Here is a 22,872-nt window from a genome sequence, read left to right as displayed (position 1 = left end):
TCAACAACAGCCTAGCCAACATGGTGAAACCCTGTCTCTACAAAAAGTACAAAAATTAGCCAGGTATGCTGGCACATGCCTGTAGTCCCGGCTACTTGGGAGGCTGAGACAGGAGAATCGCTTGAACCCAGGAGGCAGAGGTTGCAGTGAGTCAAGATGGCACCACTGCACTCCAGCCTCAGTAGCAGAGCGAGACTCCATCTAAAAAAAAAAAAAAGAAAGAAAGAAAGAAAAAAGAAAACAGGAACTCACTCAAAACCACACAACTACGTGAAAACTAAACAACCTGCTCCTGAATGACTACTGGGTAAGTAACAAAATTAAGGTGGAACTAAATAAGTTCTTTAAAACCAATGAGAACAAAGACACAACATACCAGAATCTCTGGGACCCAGCTAAAGCAGTGTTTATAGGGAAATTTGTAGCACTAAATGCCCACATCAGAAAGTGGGAAAGATCCAAAATCAATACCCTAACATCACAATTAAAAGAACTAGAGAAGAAAAAACAAACAAATTCAAAAGCTGGCAGAAGACAAGAAATAATTAAGATCAGAGCAGAACTGAAGGACATCGAGACATGAAAAACCCTTCAAAAAAATCAACGAATCCAGGAGCTGGTTTTTTGAAAAGATTAACAAAAGACTGCTAGCCAGACTAATAAAGAGGAAAAGAGACAAAAATCAAATAGACACGATAAAAAATGATAAATGGGATATCACCACTGATCCCACAGAAATAGAAACTACCATCAGAGAATACTATAAACACCTCTACACAAATAAACTAGAAAATCTAGAAGAAATGAATAAATTCCTGGACACATACACCCTCCCAAGACCAAACCAGGGAGAAGTCAAATCCCTGAATAGACCAATAACAAGCTCTGAAATTGAGGCAGTAATTAATAGCCTACCAACCAAAAAAAGCCCAGGACCAGATGGGTTCACAGCCAAATTCTACCAGAGGTACAAAGAGGAGCCAGTACCATTCCTTCTGAAACTATTCCAAATAGAAAAAGAGGGACTCCTGCCTAACTCAGTTTATGAGGCCAGCATCATCCTTATACCAAAACCTGGCAGAGACACAACAAAAAAGGAAAATTTCAGGCCAATATCCCTGATGAACATCGATGTGATAATCCTCAATAAAATACTGGCAAACCTAATCCAGCAGCACATCAAAAAGCTTATCCACCACGATCAAGTTGGCTTCATCCCTGGGATGCAACGCTGGTTCAACATATGCAAATCAATAAACATAATCCATCACATAAACAGAACCATGTAAAAGCCACATGATTATCTCAATAGATGCAGAAAAGGCCTTCGATAAAATTCAACACCCCTTCATGCTAAAAACACTCAATAAACTAGGTATTGATGGAACATATCTCAAAATAATAAGAGCTAATTATGACAAACTCATAGCCAATATCATACTGAATAGGCCAAACCTGGAAGTATTCCCTTTGAAAACCAGCACAAGACAAGGATGCCCTCTCTCACCACTCCTATTCAACATAGTATGGGAAGTTCTGGCCAGGGCAATCAGGTAAGAGAAACAAATAAAGGGCATTCAAATAGGAAGAGAGCAAGTCAAATTGTCTCTGTCTGCAGAAGACATGATTGTATATTTAGAAAACCCTATCATCTTAGCCCAAAAACTCCTTAAGCTGATAAGCAACTTCAGCAAACTCAGGATACAAAATCAATGTACAAAAATCACAAGCATTCTTATACACCAATAACAGACAAACAGCCAAATCATGAGTGAACTCCCATTCACAATTGCTTCAAAGAGAATAAAATACCTAGGAATACAACTTACAAGGGATGTGAAGGACCTCTTCAAGGAGAACTACAAACCACTGCTCAAGGAAATAAGAGAGGACACAAACAAATGGAAAAACATTCCATGCTCATGGATAGGAAGAATCAATACCATGAAAATGGCCATGCTGCCCAAAGTAATTTACAGATTCAATGCTATCCCCATCAAGCTACCATTGACTTTCTTCACAGAATTAGAAAAAACTACTTTAAATTTCATATGGAACAAAAAAGAGCCCATATATCCAAGACAGTCCTAAGCCAAAAGAACAAAGCTGGAGGCATCATGCTACCTGACTTCAAACTATACTACAAGGCTCAGTAACCAAAACAGCATGGTACTGGTACCAAAACAGGATGGAACAGAACAGAGCCCTCAGAAATAACACCACACATCTACAACCATCTGATCTTTGACAAACCTGACAAAAACAAGAAATGGGGAAAGGATTCCCTATTTAATAAATGGTGTTGGGAAAACTGGCTAGCCATATGCAGAAAACTGAAACTGGACCCCTTCCTTACACTTTATACAAAAATTAACTCAAGATGGATTAAAGACTTAAACTTAAGACCTAAACCCATTAAAAATCCTAGAAAAAAAACCTAGGCAATACCATTCAGGACATAGGCATGGGCAAAGACTTCATAACTAAAACACCAAAAACAATTGCAACAGAAGCCAAAATAGACAAATGGGATCTAATTAAATGAAAGAGCTTCTGCACAGCCAAAGAAACTATCATCAGAGTGAACAGGCAACCTACAGAATGGGAGAAAATTTTTGCAATCTATCCATCTGACAAAAGACTAGTATCCAGAATCTACAAGGAACTTAAACAAATTTACAAGAAAATAACAAACAACCCCATCAAAAAGTGGGCAAAGGATATGAACAGACACTTCTCAAAAGAAGACATTTTTGCAGCCAACAAACATGAAAAAAAAGCTCATCATCACTGATCATTAGAGAAATGCAAATCAAAACCACAAGAAGATATGATCTCACATGAGTTAGAATGGCAATCATTAAAAAGTTAGGAAACAACAGATGCTGGAGAGGATGTGGAGAAATAGGAATGCTTTTACACAGTTGGTGGGAGTGTAAATTAGTTCAACCATTGTGGAAGACAGTGTGGTGATTCCTCAAGGATCTAGAACCAGAAGTACCATTTGACCTAGCAATCCCATTACTGGGTATATACCCAAAGGATTATAAATCATTCTACTATAAAGACACATGCACACATATGTTTGTTGCAGCATTATTCACAATAGCAAAGACTTGGAACCAACCCAAATGCCCATCAATGATAGACTGGATAAAGAAAATGTGGCACATATACACCATGAAATACTATGCAGCCATAAAAAAGAATTAGTTCATGTCCTTTACAGGGACACGGATGAAGCTGGAAACCATCATTCTCAGCAAACTAACACAGAAACAGAAAACCAAACACCACATGTTCTCACTTGTAAGTGGAAGCTGAACAATGAGAACATACAGGCACAGGGATGGGAACATCACACATTGGGGTCTGTCAGGGGTTGGGGGCAAGGGGAGGGATAGCATTAGAAGAAATACCTAATGTAGATGATAGGTTGGTGAGTGCAGCAAACCACCATGGCACATGTATACCTATGTAACAAACTTGCATGTTCTGCACACGTATCCCAGAATTTAAAGTATAATAAAAAAGAAAAAATACTTTTAAAAAAATGAACAAAGCCTCCAAGAAGTTTGGGATTATGTTAAACAAACCAACCTAAGAAAATTGGTGTTCCTCAGGAAGAAGAGAAATCTAAGACTTTGGAAAATTTATTTGAGGGAGTAATCAAGGAAAACTTCCCTGACCTTGCTAGAGATCTAGACATCCAAATACAACAGGCTCAAAGAATACCCAGGAAATTCATCGCAAAAGATCGTAATCTAGGCACATAGTCATCAAATTGTCTAAAGTCAAGATGAAGGAAAGAATCTTAAGAGCTGTGAGGCAAAAGCATCAAGCTAACCTATAAAGGAAAACCTATTGGATTAACAGCAGACTTCTCAGCAGAAACCTTACAAGCTAGTAGGGACTGGGGTCTTATCTTTAGGCTCCTTAAACAAAATAATTATCAGCCAAGAATTTTGTATCCAGTGTAACTAAGCTTCAAAAATGAAGAAAAGATAAAGTCTTTTTCAGACAAACAAATGCTGAGAGAATTCGCCACTACCAAGTTAGCACTACAATAACTGCTAAAAGGAGCTCTACATCTTGAAACAAAACCTAAAAATACACCAAAATAGAATTTCCTTAAAGCATAAATCTTACAAAGCCTATAAAACAATAACACAATGACAAAAAATCAAGGTATTCAGGCAACAAATAGCACAATGAATGGAAGAGTACCTCACATCTCAATACTAATGTTGAATGTAAATGGCCTAAATGCTCCACTTAAAAGATACAGAATGGCAGAATATATAAGAATTCACCAACCCAAGTATGTGCTGTCTTTAAGGGACTCACCTAACATAACACATAAGGACTCACATAAACTTAAGGTAAAGGGGTGGAAAAAGATATTCCATGCAAATGGACACCAAAAGCAGGCAAGAATAGTTATTCTTACATCAGACAAAACAGACTTTAAAGCAACAACAGTTTAAAAAGACAAAAAGAGACATTACATAATGATAAAAGGACTTGTTTAACAGGAAAATATCACAGACCTAAAAATATATGCACCTAACACTGGTTCTTCCAAATGTATAAAACAATGACTACCAGACCTTAAAAATGAGATAGACATGCTGGGTGCAGTGGCTCACACCTACAATCCCAGCACTTTGGGAGGCTGAGGCTGGCTGGATCACCTGAGGTCAGGAGTTCGAGACCAGCCTGGCCAACACAGCGAAACCCTGTCTCTACTAAAAAAATACAAAAATTAGCTGGGTGTTGTGCCGGGTGCCTGTAATCTCAGCTACTCTACCCGGGAGGCTGATGCAGGAGAATCACTTGAACCTGGGAGGCGAAGGTTTCAGTGAGCCGAAATTGTGTCACTGCACTCCAGCCTGGGCAAAAAGGTAAGACTCCATCTCAAAAAAAAAAAAAAAAAAAAAAGATAGATGACAACACAAATAATAGTGGTGGACTTCAATACTTCACTGGCAGCACTAGACAGGTCATCAAGACAGAAAATCAACAAAGAAAAAATGGACTTAAACTATACCCTGGAACAGATGCACTTAACAGGTATTTACAGAACATTCTACCTAACAACTGCAGAATATACATTCTATTCATCACCACATGTAACATTCTCCAAGACAGACCATATGAAAGGCCACAAAACAGGTCTCAATGAATTAAGAACATCGAAATTATATCAAGTACTCTCTCAGACCACAGTGGAATAAAATTGGAAATCAACTCCAAAAGGAACTCTCAAAATCAGGCAAATATGTGGAAATTAAATAATCTTCTCCTGAATGGTCTTTGGGTCAACAATGAAATCAAGATGGAAATTTTTAAATTCTTTCAACTAAACGATAATAGTGACACAGCCTATCAATGCCTCTGAGATACAGCAAAAGCAGTGCTAAGAGGAAAGTTCATAGCATTAAATGCCTACATCAAAAAGTCTGAAACAGCACAAATAGACAATCTAAGGTCACATCTCAAGGAGCTAGAGGAACAAGAACAAACCAAACCCAAATTCAGCAGAAGAAAAGAAATTACAAAGATCAGAGCATAACTAAATGAAATTGAAACAAAAAATACAAAAGATAAATGAAACAAAAAGCTAGTTCTTTGAAAACATAAACAAAATTGATAGACCATTTGTGAGATTAACCAAGAAAAGAGAAGATTCAAATAAGCTCAATTAGAAATGAAACAGGAGATATTACAACTGATAGCAGAGAAATAAAAAAGATCAAGGCTACTATGAACACCTTAACATGCACAAACTAGAAAACCTAGAAGAGATGGATAAATTCCTGGAAATATACAACCCTCCTAGATTAAACCAGGAAGCAAGAGAAACTCTGAACAGACCAATAACAAGCAGCAAGACTGAAATGGTAATTTTTAAAAACTGCCAATAAAAGAAGTTCAGGACCAGATGGATTCACAGTTGAATTCTGTCAGACATTCAAAGAATTGGTACCAATCCTACTGAAACTATTCCAAAAGATAGAGTAAGAGAAAATCCCCCCTAAATCATTCTATGAAGCCAGTATCACCCTAATACCAAAACCAGAAGAGGACAAAACGAAAAAAGAAAATTACAGACAAATATCCCTGATGAACATAGATGCACAAATCCTCAACAAAATACTAGCTAACCGAGTCTAATAGCATATCAAAAAGATAATACATTTCTCAAAAGAAGATATACCAATGGCAAACAGGTATATGAAAAGGTACTCAACATCACTCACTGATCATCAGAGAAATGCAAATCAAAACTACAATGAGATATCATCTTACCCCAGTTAAAATGGCTTTTATCCAAAAGTCAGGCAATAACAAATGCTGACGAGGATGTGGAGAAAAGGGAACCCTCATACACTGCTGGTGGGAATGTAAATTAGTACAACCACTGTGGAGGTTCCTCAAAAAACTAAAAATAGGCTGGGCGTGGTGGCTCACGCCCGTAATCCCAGCACTTAGGGAGGCCAAGGCGAGTGGATCACCTGAGGTCAGGAGTTCGAGACCAGCCTGGCCAACATGGCAAAACCCAATCTCTACTAAAAATACAAAAATTAGCCAGGGGTGATGGTGCATGCCTGTGATCCCAGCTACTCGGGAGGCTGAGGCAGGAGAATCACTTGAACCCAGGAGGTGGAGGTTGCAGTGAGCCGAGATCACACCACTGCACTCCAGCATGGGCAACAGAGCAAGACTCCATCTCAAAAAAAAAAAAAAAAAAAAAAAAACAAGCAAGCTAAAAATAATCAGCTGCTATAGACTGTATGATCCAGCCATCCCACTGCTAGGTATATACCCAAAGGAAAAGAAATCCATATACCTAAGAAATATCTGCACTCCCATGTTTACTGTAACACTGTTCACAATAGCCAAGATTTGGAAGCAACCCAAATGTCCATCAACTGATGACTGGATAAAGAAAATGTGGTGCATACACACCATGAACTACTATTCAGCCATAAAAAAGAATAAGATCCTGTGATTTGCAACAGCATGGGTGGAACTGGAGGTCATTATGTTAAGTGAAATAAGCCAGGCACAGAAAGACAAACTTTGCATGTTCTCACTTGTCTGTGGGTACTAAAAATTATAGCCATTGAACTCATGGAGATAGAGAATAGAAGGATGATTATCAGAGGCTGGGAAGGGTAGTAGGGAGGAGGGGAGGGGGTGTGTGGGGAAAGGAGAATGGTTAATGGATATAAAAAATAGAAAGAATGAATAAGATATAGCATTTGATAGCACAATAGGGTGATTATGGCCAATAATTTAAGTGGACATTTTAAAATAACTAAAAGAGTATAATTGGATTGTTTGTAATACAAAGGATAAATGCTTGAGGTGATGGATACCTCATTCACTCTGATAAAATTATTACACAATGTATGCTTCTATCAAAATATCCCATACACCCCATAAATATACACACCTACAATGTACCCACAAAAATTAAAAATTAAAAGACAGAAAACTATAGCTGAATAGCTCTTATAAATGTAGATGCAAAAAATTCTCAGCTCAAAATGCTAGCAAACCAAATCCAGCAAAATAAAATGAGGATTATATACCAAGACCAAGTAGAATTTCTGCCAAGAATGTAAAGTTGGTTTCACATCTGAAAATCAATTACTGTAATACATAATATTAATGGAATAAAGGGAGAAACCCACATGATCACCTCAACAGACATGGAAAAAGCATTTCACAAATCTAACACCCTTTTATGGTAAAACAAAAGAGAACAAAACAACCTTTAAACTAATTAGGAATAGAAGAGAACTTTCTCAGTTTGATAAAGGGCATCTAGATACACTGAATTTCATCAAAATGAAAACTGTTGTGTTGCAAATGATACCAACAAGAAACTGAAAAAACAACCCACAGAATGAGAGAAAATATCTGCAAATAGTACATCATATAAAGAACATGTATCTGAAATAAAGAACTCTTTTCTTTTTTTTTTTTTTTTTGAGATGGAGTCTCACTCTGTTGCCCAGGCTGGAGTGCAGTGGCACAATCTCGGCTCACTGCAAGCTCCACCTCCCGGGTTCATGCCATTCTCCTGCCTCAGCCTCCCGAGTAGCTGGGACTACAGGCACCCACCACCATGCCCGGCTAATTTTTTTTTTTTTTTTTTTTTTTTTTAAGTAGAGACAGGGTTTCACCGTGTTAGCCAGGATGGACTCAATCTCCTGACCTTGTGATCCACCCGCCTCAGCCTCCTAAAGTGCTGGGATTACAGGCATGAGCCACCGCACCCGGCCTGAAATAAAGAACTTTTAAAACTGAATAATAAAAAGATAAATTACTAAATAATTTTTATTGATATATAATAGTTGTACATATTTTGGGAGTACATGTGATATTTTGATATCTGTATATGATACATAATAATCAAAATCAGAGTAATTAGGATATCTATCATCTCAAACATTTATCATTTCTTTGTGTTGGGAATATTCCAATTCTTCTCCTATAGCTATTTTGAATTATTCAATATTTTGAAACCTACACTAGCCCTATTGTGCTACCAAACACTGGAACTTATATCTTTTATCTAATTGTATATTTGTACCCATTAATCAATCCTTCTTCATCCCTCCCTCCCCACTACCCTTCCCAGCCTCCAGTAACCACCGCTGTATTTACTACCTCCATGAGATAATTTTTTAAGCTCCCACATATGAGTGAGAACATTTAACAGCTGTTTGTCTGTGCCTAGCTTATTTCACATAACCTAATATCCTCCAGCTCCATCCATGTAGTTGCAAATGACAAAATTTCCTTCTTTTTTATGGCTGATTAATATTCCATTGCATATGGAATGTATACCACATTTTCTTTATCCAATCACTTGTTAATGAACACTTAGTTGATTCCATATTTTGGCAATTGTGAATAGTGCTACAGTAAACATGGGAATTTAGATCTCTCTTCAACATGCTGATTTCCTTTCTTTTGGATATATACTCAGTAGTGGGATTGCTGGGTCATAAGGTAACTCTATTTTTAGTTTTTTGAGGAACCTCTAGACTGTTTTCCATAATGGCTGTACCAATTTACACTCCCAGCAACAGTAAACAAGGGTTCCCTTTGTTCCACATCCTCATCAACACTTACTATCTTTTGACTTTTAGCAACAGCCATCCTAATAGGTGTGAGGTTATATCTCATTGTGGTGGTGTTGATTTGAGTTTCCCTGATGATTAGTGATGTTGAGCATGTTTTCATATACCTGTTTCCATCTGTATGTCTTCTTTTGAGAAATGTTGATTCAATATTTTGCCCAATTTTTAATCAGATAATTTGGGGTTTTTTGCTATTGAATTGTTTGAGTTTCTTATATATTCTGGTTATTCATCTCTTGTTGGATGGATAGTTTCCAAACATGTTCTCCCATTCCAAGGGCTGATTTTTCTCACTTTGCTGTTTCCTTTGCTGTGCAGAAACTTTGTAGCTTGATATAATCCTATTTTATCCATTTTTGCTTTCATTGCCTATGCTTTTTGAGGTCTCACTCAGATAATCTTTGACTGGACCAATGCCCTGTAGCATTTACCCGTGTTTTCTTTCAGTAATTTCATAGTTTCAGGTCTTACATCTAAGTAAACTTAATGTTTACTTAAGGAGTTCAAGACCAGTTTAGGCAACATAGCAAGACCCCTGCAAAAAATTTAAAAATTAGCTGGGTCGGGTGGTGGTCACTTGTAGTCCCAGCTACTTAGTAGGCTGAGACCAGAGGATCTCTTGAACCCAGGAGTTGGAGATTCCAGTGAGCTATGATTGTACCATTGCACTTCATCCTGGGCAAGAGAGAGAAACCCTGTTTCTACAAAAACAAACAAACAAACAACAACAACAACAAAACCTGGCCATTTCTAATTCTTTGAGAGACCACACATTTCCATCAATTTAGGGTCAGTCTCTGGCACCTTATTTTGTCTGTTTGGTGAGGTTATATTTCCCTTAATGTTCTTGATGCTTGTGGATGTGTGACAATGCCTGCACACTGAGAGATTAAGTATTTAATTGTCTGCACAGTCTGCCTTTGTTTGTGGTTCTCAGTGATTCTAGTGATTCTAAGAAGTCTGGTTGTTGTGTTTCCTGAGCCTGTGACCACTGCAGCCATCTCAGCACTAGAGGATGCTCTAAGTCCACACTTGCCATGTGTCTTGCAAGGACTCCAAGGTTGACATGCCATTCCAGCCCAGATAAGCCTGGGAAAGATCCAAGGAGGGTACTAGAGCTGTATGGGAATGCTGACCAGGGACCTGAGTTCAGAAGATTGTCCCAGTGGCTGAGATGGACATGCCTCCCAGCAGGTCTCTGCATGGGCAAGATAGGATGTCAAGTGCAGCTTGAGGGGCTGGAGTTGACCATAGTTCCCCTCAGGATCTGCTGTGGATTGGAGGCTGAAGAGCCTAATCTTGGTGGCTGAGAGAACACATGTCTCCTAGGAGAACCCTGCACAGACAATAGTTTCCTAAGTGTAGCAGGATGGACTGGAGCTGAGAATTAGCTCCCTCAGGATTACTGTGAGATAGAGGTTGGAATGCCCATCCCATTGGATTAGAGGAGTGTACATCTCTCAGCAGGGCCCTGCACAGACAGGATAGTTCCCTGATTGCAGCAGGAAGGACTAGACCTGTGACTGTCCCCCCACCACCCATTCCAAGATCTGCTGGGGGACACAGGCTGGAGAGCCCATCTTGTTAGCCCAAACAGGTACACATCTCCCAGACAAGATAGATCTCAGAGACAGCACAAGGAAAGAGGTTGGTGATCCTATTCAGGATGGCTTAGACTCTTCAGCTGCGAGGTATGGGTGAGTCTCCCTCTGGGTCCTTGTGTTAGCAGCTCTCAGCTGGGACCCCAGATAAAGTGGGCTAGGGAAGTGCCACAAAGCAACTATTATGTTCACTGCCAAAACCAATATCAGCAAGCAGACAAGCCTTTCTATCAAGGCACTAATAGTGTGATTCCCCCGGACTCCTTGGCAGATGGTTTTGATTGCAAGCTCAAGGACAAACAGGGCTATAGCCAAGCCACTTAGAGGACTGGGCCATTCCTGGGCTTGAACCTGGGAGCCAACTCAGTAGGTCAGCCACCTGTAAGCTACTGTCAGTATGCACTCTCAAAATGACCCTCCAAGTGCTGTCAGTCTGCACTCTCAAAATGACCCTCCAAGGTCTTTGGTTCCATGAGGGTTTCAGAGACTCCCTCTTGAGTCCTGAGGCTCCCAAAGTGAGATTTTGACTGTATAGGTGCAGAATTCTTGTTGTTTTGAGGAGATAAGAGTGGGTTAATGGTGACCCTGAAACAGCCTAATTAACCATTACAGAAATTGAATTTATTGTTTAAAAGTCCTTTTCAGAAATCTACAAGCCTGGATAGTTTCACTGGAGAAGGCTACCAGTCTACCAAACAGAAAGAAAAATTAACACCAATTTTATACAATATCTTCCCAATAACAGAAGCAAGGAAAACACTTCCAGACTCATGATATCATAACCAGACAAGATAGTATAAAGAAGAAAACTACAGACCAATATTTCTCATGAACTTAGATTTAAAATCCTCAACAAAAAATTGGCAGATTAAATCTAGCAAGTGCCCTCTCTCTCTCTCTCCCTGTTTCTCACTCTCCATATGTATATGTCATACACCAAATGGGATTTATTCTAGGGAATAGCATTCAAAAAATCAACCAAGGTAATCCACCATATCAACAAGATAAAAAGAAAAATAATATGATAATATCAATCAATGCAGAAAAAGCATCTGATAAAATCCAGTACCAATTCACGATTTTTAAAAACTCTAATTAAAGTACTACAGGGAGATTACATCAACTTGATTTTTTAAATCTAGAAAAAATCTATAGCTAACATCATACTTATTGGTTAAAAAATTGAATGCTTTTCTCCCTACATTTATCAATACTGCAAGCATGTATGCTCTCGCCACTTATTAGTCTACCACATGGTACTGGAAGTTCTAGTCATTCACTGCAATAAGTCAAGAAAAAGAAATAAAGAGCAGGCGCGGTGGCTCATGCCTGCAATGCCAGCACTTTGGGAGGCCGAGGCAGGCAGATCACGAGGTCAAGAGATTGAGACCATCCTGGGCAACATGGTGAAACTCCGTCTCTACTACAAAGACAAAAATTAGCTGGGCATGGCGGCGTGTGCCTGTAGTCCCAGCTGCTCGGGAGGCTGAGGCAGGAGAATCTCTTGAACCCAGATGGTGGAGGTTGCAGTGAGCCGAGATCACGCCACTGCACTCCAGCCTGGTGACAGAGCAAGACTCCGTCTCAAAAATAAATAAATAATAAATAAATAAATAAATAAATAAATAAAAAGCATACTGACTGGAACGGATAAAATAAAATATAATTAATTATTATTGTATTTATTAATATTAGTGTTTTATCCTTTCCAATCATCCTGCAGATGACAAATGTCTGCACAGAAAATCACAAAGAATAAAAATAAGCATTGTAGAGCTAATAAATAAGTTTAGCATGGGCACAGGATACAAAATAAACACAAAAATCAATCATGTTTCTGTACACTAATGATAAGCATATAGGAAACAAAATTAAAAACACAATCTATTGCACTGCATGATGACCACCACTAATAATAAGATATTGCATATTTTAAAATTGCTAGAAGATTTTTAATGTTCTCACGTCAAAAAAATGATAAGCTGGCAAGGTCATAGACATGTTAATTAGTTTGATTGAATCTTCTATAACGTACACGTACGTATATCAACATGTCACATTGCACCTCATAAATGTACACAATTACTATTTGTCAATTAAAAATTAATAAAAATAAGAACAAATGTCTATTTTTTTCAATTGCATGAAAGGAAATGAAATAGATATACATTTAACAAAACAGGTTTAGAGGCTATATAATGAAAATTAAGAAATTCTTATGAAAGAAATCAAATATCTAATAAATGGAGAAAAATACCATGCTATAGATTTGAAAACTCAACAAAGTAAAGATGTCAATTTTCCTCAAACTGTGATCTATAGGTTTAATAAATTTTCTATCAAAATCCCAGCAAGGTTTTTGTAAAAATAAACAAATTTATTCTAAAATATATGGAAAGTAACAGGTACTAAAACATCTAAAACAATCTTGACAGAGAAAAATAAAGTAGGAGAATCATTTTACTTGATATTAAGGCTTAGTATAAAGTAAGCATGGCAGTGATATTGGTGAAGAGACACATAGATCAATGGAACAGAATAAAGACCATAGAAATAGATCCATAAGAACATGCCTAACTAGTTTTTGACAAAAGTTTGAAAGTAATTCAATGGAGATAAAGTAGTCTTTTCAACAGCTGGTGATAGAGCAATCTGAGATCCATAGGCAAAAAACTGAACTTCACGCTTTATATAACAATTAACTCAAAATGGATCACAGACGTAAGTATAAAAAATAAAATTCTAAAGCTTTTACAAAAAGACACAGGCCAAAGTCTTTGGGATCTGGGGCTAGGGAAAGAGTTCTTAGACTTGGGATCAAAAGCACAATCCATAAAAGGAAAAACTGAGAAATTAAAATTTATCAAGATTAAAAACTTGTTCTGCAAAAAAACTGTTAGAATAAAAAGACAAGCTATAGACTGGGAGCATTCACTGGCAAACCACATATCTGATGCTATGGTTTGAATGTTTGTACCCTCCAAAACTCATGTTGAAATTTGGTTGTCATTGTGGCATTGTTAGGAAGTAGGACATTTGGAAGGTGATAGGGCCATGAGGGCTCTGCTCTTATGGGTGGCAGGAATCCCACCATAAAAAGGCATGTTTGGCCCTCTTTTTATTCTTTGCCTTTTTGTCTTCCACCATATGAAGACAGGGCATTTCTCTCTCTGGAGGATGCCACAAAAGGCCCTCACCAGATGCTGGCACCTTGATCTTGAACTTCCCATTTTCCAGAACTGTGAGAAAAATACATTTCTGTTCTTTATAAATTACCCAGTCTCAAGTATTCTGTTATAGCAACACAAATGGAATAAGTCCTCTGACAGAGGACTAATAATTACATTATATAAAGAATTCTTAAAATTCAACAGGTAAAAACAAGTCTAATTAGAAAATTAGTTAAAAATAAAAACACAGATACAAATGTCATCTTGAATTGTAGTTCCCATTATCCCCACATGTTGTGGGAGGGTACCCAGTGGGAGGTAATTGAATCATGAGGTTGGTAACCCCCATGCTGCTGTTCTCATGACAGTGAGTTCTCACAAGATCTAATGGTTTTATAAGGGGCTTTTCCCCCTTTGCTTGGCATTCATTATCCTTCCTGCTGCCATGTGAAGGACATGTTTGCTTCCCCTTCCACCATAATTGTAAGTTTCCTGAGGCCTCCCCAGCCCTGTGTAACTGTGAGTCAATTAAACCTCTTTTCTTTATAAATTACCCAGTCTCAGGTATGTCTTTATTAGCAGCATGAGAATAGACTAATACACTGTTCAACAGCAGAAAAATGCAAATTAGAACCACAATGAATTATGACTACAAACCTACAAGAATAACTAAAATAAAAAATAGCAAGTTGCTGCTGGTAAGGATGCAGAGAAACTGGATCATTTATACAGTGCTTATGGTAATGTAAAATGGTACCACCACTTTGGAAAAGTTTGGCAGTTGCTTATGAAACTAATATGCAACTGCCATACAATTTAACAATTGTATTCTTAGGTAGTTGTTTCAGAAAAATGAAAACAGGTTCACACCAAAACCTGTACACAGATGTTCATAACAGCTTTATTTATAATAGCTCAAAACTAGAAACAACTAGGTACCCTTGACTGGGCAAACTCTTAAACTGTGGTACCTCCATACCACAGAATACTACTTGGCAATAAAAACTAAAAAAAATTATTTACATTTTTCTACCTGCTTTCCAACTTTCTATATACTCAGGTTGGACTAACAACTTGGATAAATCTCCAAGAAACAAAGCTGTAACAAAGGTTACATAGTGTATGAATCCATCTAGATAACATTCTCGAAATGGCAAAATTATAGAAATGGAGAACATGTTAGTGATTGCCAGGGGTGGGGGAGGGAGGTGGATGTGGCTATAAAAGGGCAATATGAGGAATCTTTATGGAGATGGAACTGTTCTGTATCTTAATTGTGTCAATGTCAAAATCCTGGTTGTGATATTGTCCTACAATTTGTAAGATGTGACCATGGGGGGAAACTTAATAAAGGATACATGAGATCTCTCTACATTATTTCTTACAACTGCATGTGAAACTACAATTATCTCAAAATAAAAAGCTTAATTAAAAGAAACTACACTGGCACCTACAACTTTCCTCCCTCTTCAAAATGTTTTTCAGTCTGTTTTCTTCACCCTAGAATCTAAGCTCTTTCAAGAACTATTAAATATTTTGTAAAGAAATATCTATCTTAAGTTTAATAATAATTCTGCAATTCCAATTTCAAATTATTTTTTCCGATAAATTCAAATATAATATGTATATTTTAGTTTAAAGTAGCTAATATGGCATTTTTTTCAAAGGTATTCTTTCTTTATCTTTCTTGATATGTGTAAGTGTATCTGACTATGGTTCTTTTTGTTTTTGTTTTTTCATAAAGGAGCCATATGAAGTGATACATGCCCAAAATAGATAAAAGTTATTCTGGGATGTAAGCTCTAGAATTCCATCAACATTTTCCTTTACATTTGTATGTATTACTTACATTCTTAAAATGTGTATAAAAGTGTAATTTAGGCCGGGCGTGGTGGCTCACGCCTGTAATCCCAGCACTTTGGGAGGCTGAGGCGGGCGGATCACAAGGTCAGGAGATTGAGACCATCCTGGCTAACACAGTGAAACCCCATCTCTACTAAAAATACAAAAAATTATCCAGGCGTGGTGGCGGGCACCTGTAGTCCCAGCTACTAGGGAGGCTGAGGCAGGAGAATGGCGTGAACCCGAGAGGCGGAGCTTGCAGTGAGCTGAGATTGCACCACTGCACTCCAGCCTGGGAGACAGAGTGAGACTCTGTCTCAAAAAAAAAAAAAAGAGTGTAATTTAACATAATTATGTATATATGTATGTATAATTAGCATTCATCATTAGCTAGATAATCAGTCTATAGATTATAATTATACCTTCATTTTATGTCCTCATGTACATTCATAAATACTGACTGTATTTTACAGCATAAAGAAAATGCCAAAGAAATTTCCAAAAAGTAACAATAGTATAGACAATGCAATAAAAGTGGACATTTTTTAAATAGAAGAAGAACACCTAAAGGTATTATCTCTATAACTGTTAGTCCAATCTCAGTATATAGAAAGTTGGAAAGCAGATGGAAAAACAGTAAACTCTGAGATATGGGTTTGTAGGCTATTTTTGCCCTTTTTGTACTTTTCTGTATTAATATTTTATAAAATATAAACATAATGTGTTTTTATTAAACAATATAAATTTATGTATACAATAAATCCTTATATCAACGAGCTTAGACTAAATTACACTGTAGTAACAACCCCAGATCTTAGTGGATTACAAGAGAAGTTTATTTCTCAACCACATTACATGTCAATTATAGACCGGTTTCTACCCTACTCCTTGTTATCGCCAGGAATCTAGGCTGAAGAAGCAACTTCTACGTCAGTCTCAAGGCCAAAAGAAAAGAGAGGCTGGGAAGTCGATGTGGTGTCTCTTAAAGCATCCTCTCAGAAAAGCCACTTTTGCTCACATTCCATTGGGCAAAACAAAACATTTGGCCAAATCTGAAGTCAGCGAGATGGAAATACATAATTCTTCCTTTGGGAGGGACCCTAATAGAAAAGGGCAGCATACATTTTGAATAAAACAATCTATCACAAGCCCCAATTTTTTATATCTATCTATGTACAGGCATATTTGTGCGTGTACATGTGTGCACATGTTTGTGTTTATATATTTTTTCATAGATAGATGATCAGAAAGAAACACAACACGATGTAAATGGAGGTCCTAAATTATTTTTGATATGCAAATAAAAAAGAAGCCCTTAAATTTGTTAATAAGGAGTTCAGTGTGACCCAAGATAAGAAAGCAGTTAGGCCAATAGCTAAATTGTAATAGGTGAGGAGATAAGAACTGAAAAAACAGACTAATACTTAAGAAAAGAACAGAATAGTGTAGCAGCTTAAGCAGTTTAATGGTTTAAGTTTTTATAAGATGATAGGAATGAGACAGTATAAGGAAGGGATTGAGCCCTGGTAGACCACAGACATAGTAATCAAGACCCCATGGGCCTCACATATCAAGGCATATTCTCTCCCCTACCTTCCTGTCTCCCTTAATAAGCTGACCCAAGTCACATAGCAGAAGGAGGACCTCTCCTAACTTAGCTGACTAGGCTGAATTCTTAACTATCAAAAGAAGAAACTAATTGTTTATCTCCTTGAAGTAATGTCTCCCAAGGTTACTAAAAGTGGGACTCTAGCATTCCTGATAAGAACCTGACCATCTTTCAAGGTTAGTGAGGCTCTGGCATTCCCGATAAGAACTGGACCAGATCCAGTCTGCTGAAGACAAGACAGACTCCAACACTGACCTTTCACTGATTTTTTCCTCATTATAGTATCATTTTAATACTAAAATCTCCACCCAAGGCAGGGCTTATCCACCATTTTCTGATCATGCAATGTATGTCAGAGCATGATGCCCCATTGCGCAAACACAAAGAAACTTTCGCCTAAACATGCTTGTACATCATTTCATTTTCTGCCTCAGCTTCCAAAATGACAGGAGCTGAGCCTCAGGGAGCTAGCACGGAGATCCCTTTGCCGTAAACTGCTCCCTTGCTTTGATTGAGCCAAAAGCCTATTAAACCTTCCCTGAGAAAAATGTCTCTTTGGCCTGGTGTTAATTTCTACTTATGTGAGAGCCAAAGAACTTGAGATACAAGCTACAGTAACAGAATTCTTATTCTTATTTATGTTTACTGACTAGAGTAAAAAGTAAAGATTGCTGAGGGTTTAATAGCATCAAGAGTTAAGCCATAGAAGAATTCCTCTTCTACTGAAACAGGAGGATAAAGGTAAGCATGAATCTTATTATTGCAGATGAAGGGAAAGCCATTTTGTTAGTCCTTTAATTGAAAATATAAAAATTTCAAAGCCCTGTACTCAGATAAAGGGAAAACAAAGATAAATAAGGCATAATTAGCCCTTGCAGAGCTTGCAATATAACAGGGGGCACAGAATGAAATAACCATTTTAACATTAAAAACAAAGTGCTATGAGAATACACACATATATAGTAAGCTCACAACTATAAGATGAAAGATGTGTGAGATTTTCCAAGATAGAAAAGGATGAAAGGAATTAAATGCAGGAAACAAAGTAAACAAATTTTCAGAGGCTTGAAATTGAAAGTGTATCTTACCTAAGCTGTTGCAGAGTGATTAAGAGAATAGGTTTGAAGCCATGCAAAAATAGACCTAGGTTTGAATTCTAGTCATTCTGCTCTCTTACTACGTAATCCTGAATAAATAATGTAACCTCTGTCAAAGTAAAGATAATAATAAATTATGGGATATAACATTGCTGTAAAGATTAAATTAAATGTAAGTAGGGTACTAAACACAGTTCCTATCTCATAGAAACCAAAAAAAATAGTATTTGTCATTTACAGGGTGAATCAATTCACTTTGCAAACTGTAAAACACTACAGAGATAGCCTTTTTTCTGAAACATGATGAATAGCTTCAAAAAAAGCACATCTAAATATATAAGCATTTTAATACGAGATAATATTACTCATATACAGTATATTTAAAAGTGTTCCAGGGGGTAGGGATAGCATTAGGAGATATACCTAACGTTAAACGACGAGTTAATGGGTGCAGCACACCAACATGTCACATGTATACATATGTAACAAACCTGCACGTTGTGCACATGTACCCTAAAACTTAAAGTATAATTTAAAAAAAGGAAACATGCTAGAAGGATATACATTAAAAATGTTAACAGTATTTGCAGAAAAAAAAAGGGTTCCTTTTCTTTTTTTTTTTTTTTTTTTTTTGAGACGGAGTCTCGCTCTGTCTCCCAGGCTAGAGTGCAGTGGCGCGATCTCGGCTGCTGCAAGCTCCGCCTCCTGGGTTCGCGCCATTCTCCTGCCTCAGCCTCCCGAGTAGCTGGGACTACAGGCGCCCGCCACCGCGCCCGGCTAATTTTTTGTATTTTTAGTAGAGACAGGGTTTCACCGTGTTAACCAGGATGGTCTCGATCTCCTGACCTCATGATCCACCCGCCTCGGCCTCCCAAAGTGCTGGGATTACAGACATGAGCCACAAAAGTGTTCTTTTCTTAAAAGTACACTTATATTTACGTGTGTTTTGCATTTACATTAGGAAATATTCTAAATGTTTCTAGAAAAAAGCTTCTGGGGGAAAATTATTTTCTCATCCCGTTATTAAAATTTATCAAATTATTTTATAATATGACATAATTCTAAAAATGCAAAGTTGCCCCTAAACCTTGTAATCATTTTATCTATAATGCCAAAAAACCTACCCTCTCTTCTCTTTCTATTTCAAGTTGCTTCTTAACAGACAAAAGTTCAGCCTTGAGATTGGATAGTTCAATCTCCTAAAGAAAAAGAAACATGAAGTTTAGAAGAGTTTCCATGTATTTCTCAAGACAATGAAAATATAAACTAGTGCTCTGAGTAAATTTAATATTGTAGAGAAATAAATTCACTCATAAAATGTAGATACTTTTAAAGTCAACTGATATAAAGGCTGCTAGCTTAACACAGCTAAAAACCTCATTTAAACAAGTTTTTGGGCTGGGTGCAGTGGCTCATGCCTGTAATCCCAGCACTTCCCTGGGAGGCAGAGGCAGGCATATCACTCGAGGTCAGGAGTTTGAGGAAAGCCTGGCCAACATGGTGAAACCCCGTCTCTACTAAAAATATTAATACAAAAATTAGCCGGGTGTGGTGATGCACACCTGTAGTCCCAGCTACTCAGGAGGCTGAGGCCAGAGAATTGCTTGAACCCGGGAGGTGGAGGTTGCAGTGAGCCAAGATCATGCCAGTGCACTCCAGCCTGGAGGACAGAGAAAGACTCCAACTCAAAAAACAAAAACAAAACAAAACAAAACAAAACAAAATCAAGTTTTTTGTAGTTTTCTTTAAAGAAAAATTCAACACAAAGTATATCTCTCCTCGTTCTCTCCCAGTTTATCCCACCCTCCTCTCCCAATTTCAATCAGAGGTCCAAACTTATTTGTTTACTGGAGTTTATAAAATTTCACTTGAAAAAATAGTTTGTTCCACTATTTCAAAAACTAAATTAGAAAAAAACATGTAACTAGAAGATCTATAAGATCCCTTTCAGAGTTAAGACTCTGATTCTATAGCTCAAAAATTAGTTTTACTTAATATTTTTCTTTACCACCAGTCACTGCTGACATTATGAAAACTGGCCGTTACTGCTATTTTTTCTGTATCTCACCAAAGATGCTCTCAGTGATGACTGTTCTTGTTCTTTGCTCTTATAAAGTCCTAATTCTGAGTCTCTTTCTTCAATGTTCCTATCATATTGGTGCTATATTAAACAAAGAAGACATTTTAGATATATTAAAACTGAATAGATTATAAGATTGGTATCCTAACATATTTTAATATTTAATTTAGTATTTAATTAATTATTTAGTATTTAATTTTGCAGAAACTTATGTTTATAAATTCAGTAATATATATGGGTATATATTTTTAATGTTTCAATTATATTTTTTCATTCAAACAACCTCAATAGTGAAACACACAACAGTCTTGGAAATAACCAAAGAGCAAAAGATAATTCTTTTCTCTTTTGGATAATTCTTTTATCTTTGGAAACATTGAATTTTAACATTTAAAAATTTGCCAGAAACACCAGGGCTTCTACAAAACTGACTGATTTCAAATCTGGGACAGGAAATACAAGCCTTAAACTAGCATTAGGAGATATACCTAATGTAAATGATGAGTTAATGAGTGCAGCACACCAACATGGCACATGTATACATATGTGACAAACCTGCACGTTGTGCACATGTACCCTAGAACTTAAAGTATAATAATAAAAAAATTATTACATCAAAAAAAGAACCCTTAAACATTTTGTAATAACTCAAAGAAAGTTATCAGAGAAAATTACAGTTAAGTCAAAAGGACTTGCCAGTCAGCTTAAAGAGGCTCCTGCTAGCCAAAGGTGGGAAAATGTGAGTTATCAATAAGGACAGATGCTGCACTGGATTGAAACATACCAAATGTGATCAAATCTATGAGTTCACAATGTTATTTAAATTATTTTTTAAATCCTCACCGCTTCCCTCATAATAATCTCGTATTCCAGCAGCTTTTTTTTTTAAATGAATAGGTAGGTATACCCTACCTCTTCTCCAAATCTTAAGGGGAATGAGGCTTAATTCCTTAACAAATGGATACTCTAAAACAACAATTAAAAATATAAGACAAAAACACATCAAACACTAAGTATTTCATCTATTTATTCCTTTGATAAAAATTGATTTAGCCTATTATATGTTAGATATCAATGAGATACTTATCCTGGTTATGTACTTAAAAATATATAAGGTAGAAAGTGCTATAAGAGACTATTAGCAGAATCCAGAAAAAGAGTGATTACTTCCATTCATCACAGATAACAAAGAGAGATTTCCTCAAGGATGTGACACACAGGCTCACCTTTGTATGGTTAAGATCTGAACTTGAAGAAATGGGCATCAAGGGTATTCTAGCTATAGACAGTCACTGTTGCATAGACAATAATCTTCTCTGACAAATAAGAATACTATCTTGATTTCACCATTATTTAACAGAAATATGGCTCCAATTAATAATTTTCATTATATAAGAAGAAAAAAATTACCTTATGTTTTTCCATAAGTGCTACCATTTCAGCTATTTTATGTTGACATCGCTTATCAATTTCTTTCTGTAATTTTACTGCTTCATCAGCTATTACTTTTGCTTTCTCAACCTATCAAATAAGCAAAAAAGAAAAGTTTCTTACAATAAATGCACAAAAAACAAGTGTAAAAAGTATATGTTCTACTTAAATAAAAGCAAACCTCAAACACCAGGAAACTGGAAAAACAAGTAGAAAATGCACTGTTTGTTTTTTCGGGGTGTTTTATGAAGTAAGATGACACTATACCACTGTGGCAATCATTTAATCCTTTCAAAATAATTATATACTCAAATACTTAGAATAGCAAGGATACTTTTAGTTTCTATAAAAACTGATAAACTGACCCTTATATAAATTTACTAACCCTTCTTTAAAATCGTAATTTAATAGTTAAGATTTTTTTACTTTTCTCTTAAAATCCTAATAAAAATATAGATTTTTAGTATAATAAGTTCTTAATACATTAAGTTTTTCCCACCTCTTCCAAAAGATTTTCTTCTGATATCTTTTTGTCCTCAATTTCTTTCTGATAGGTGTCTGTGATTTCTCCAAATTTCTGTTTGGCACTTTCTAGTTCTAACTCTAATTTATTGACCTTTAAGTAAAGAAAAATAGCATGAATATTAGTAAATGCTATGGATTACTTGAAAACATTCCATATTCATTTTGTGGTTTTGTGAATCTTAAAAGATTACTTATTCATGGAAATTAGGTTGGATCACTTTCCTTACATTTTCATATGGTGAGAAGTGTTTTGTTTTCAAAAAATCTATCTTCTCCCCTAAAATATGTATTTTGTCTTGACAAGTAATATAAAATAAACACCCATGCATTTATTTTTAATGAATTTCTCAACAATA

At 36.6% G+C, this 22,872-nt stretch overlaps 1 protein-coding gene across 7 annotated transcripts in view; it reads right to left on the bottom strand.

The window, feature by feature from the left end:
- SYCP1 (synaptonemal complex protein 1) overlaps positions 1 to 22,872 on the bottom strand; it is a 142,933-nt gene that overhangs the window by 28,447 nt on the left and 91,614 nt on the right. For all 7 annotated transcript variants that reach the window (XM_055114319.2, XM_055114349.2, XM_055114342.2 and 4 more), the window contains 4 exons: positions 22,491 to 22,607; positions 21,971 to 22,081; positions 20,549 to 20,641; positions 19,605 to 19,679 (listed from right to left, as the gene is read on the bottom strand). In XM_055114319.2, the coding sequence (XP_054970294.2) occupies positions 19,605 to 19,679; positions 20,549 to 20,641; positions 21,971 to 22,081; positions 22,491 to 22,607 (396 nt within the window). The remainder of the gene's footprint in view (positions 1 to 19,604; positions 19,680 to 20,548; positions 20,642 to 21,970; positions 22,082 to 22,490; positions 22,608 to 22,872) is intronic.

The sequence above is a fragment of the Pan paniscus genome, chromosome 1, assembly GCF_029289425.2.
Source record: "Pan paniscus chromosome 1, NHGRI_mPanPan1-v2.0_pri, whole genome shotgun sequence".
NCBI lineage: Eukaryota > Metazoa > Chordata > Mammalia > Primates > Hominidae > Pan > Pan paniscus.
This window is presented reverse-complemented; position numbering and strand designations above follow the sequence as displayed.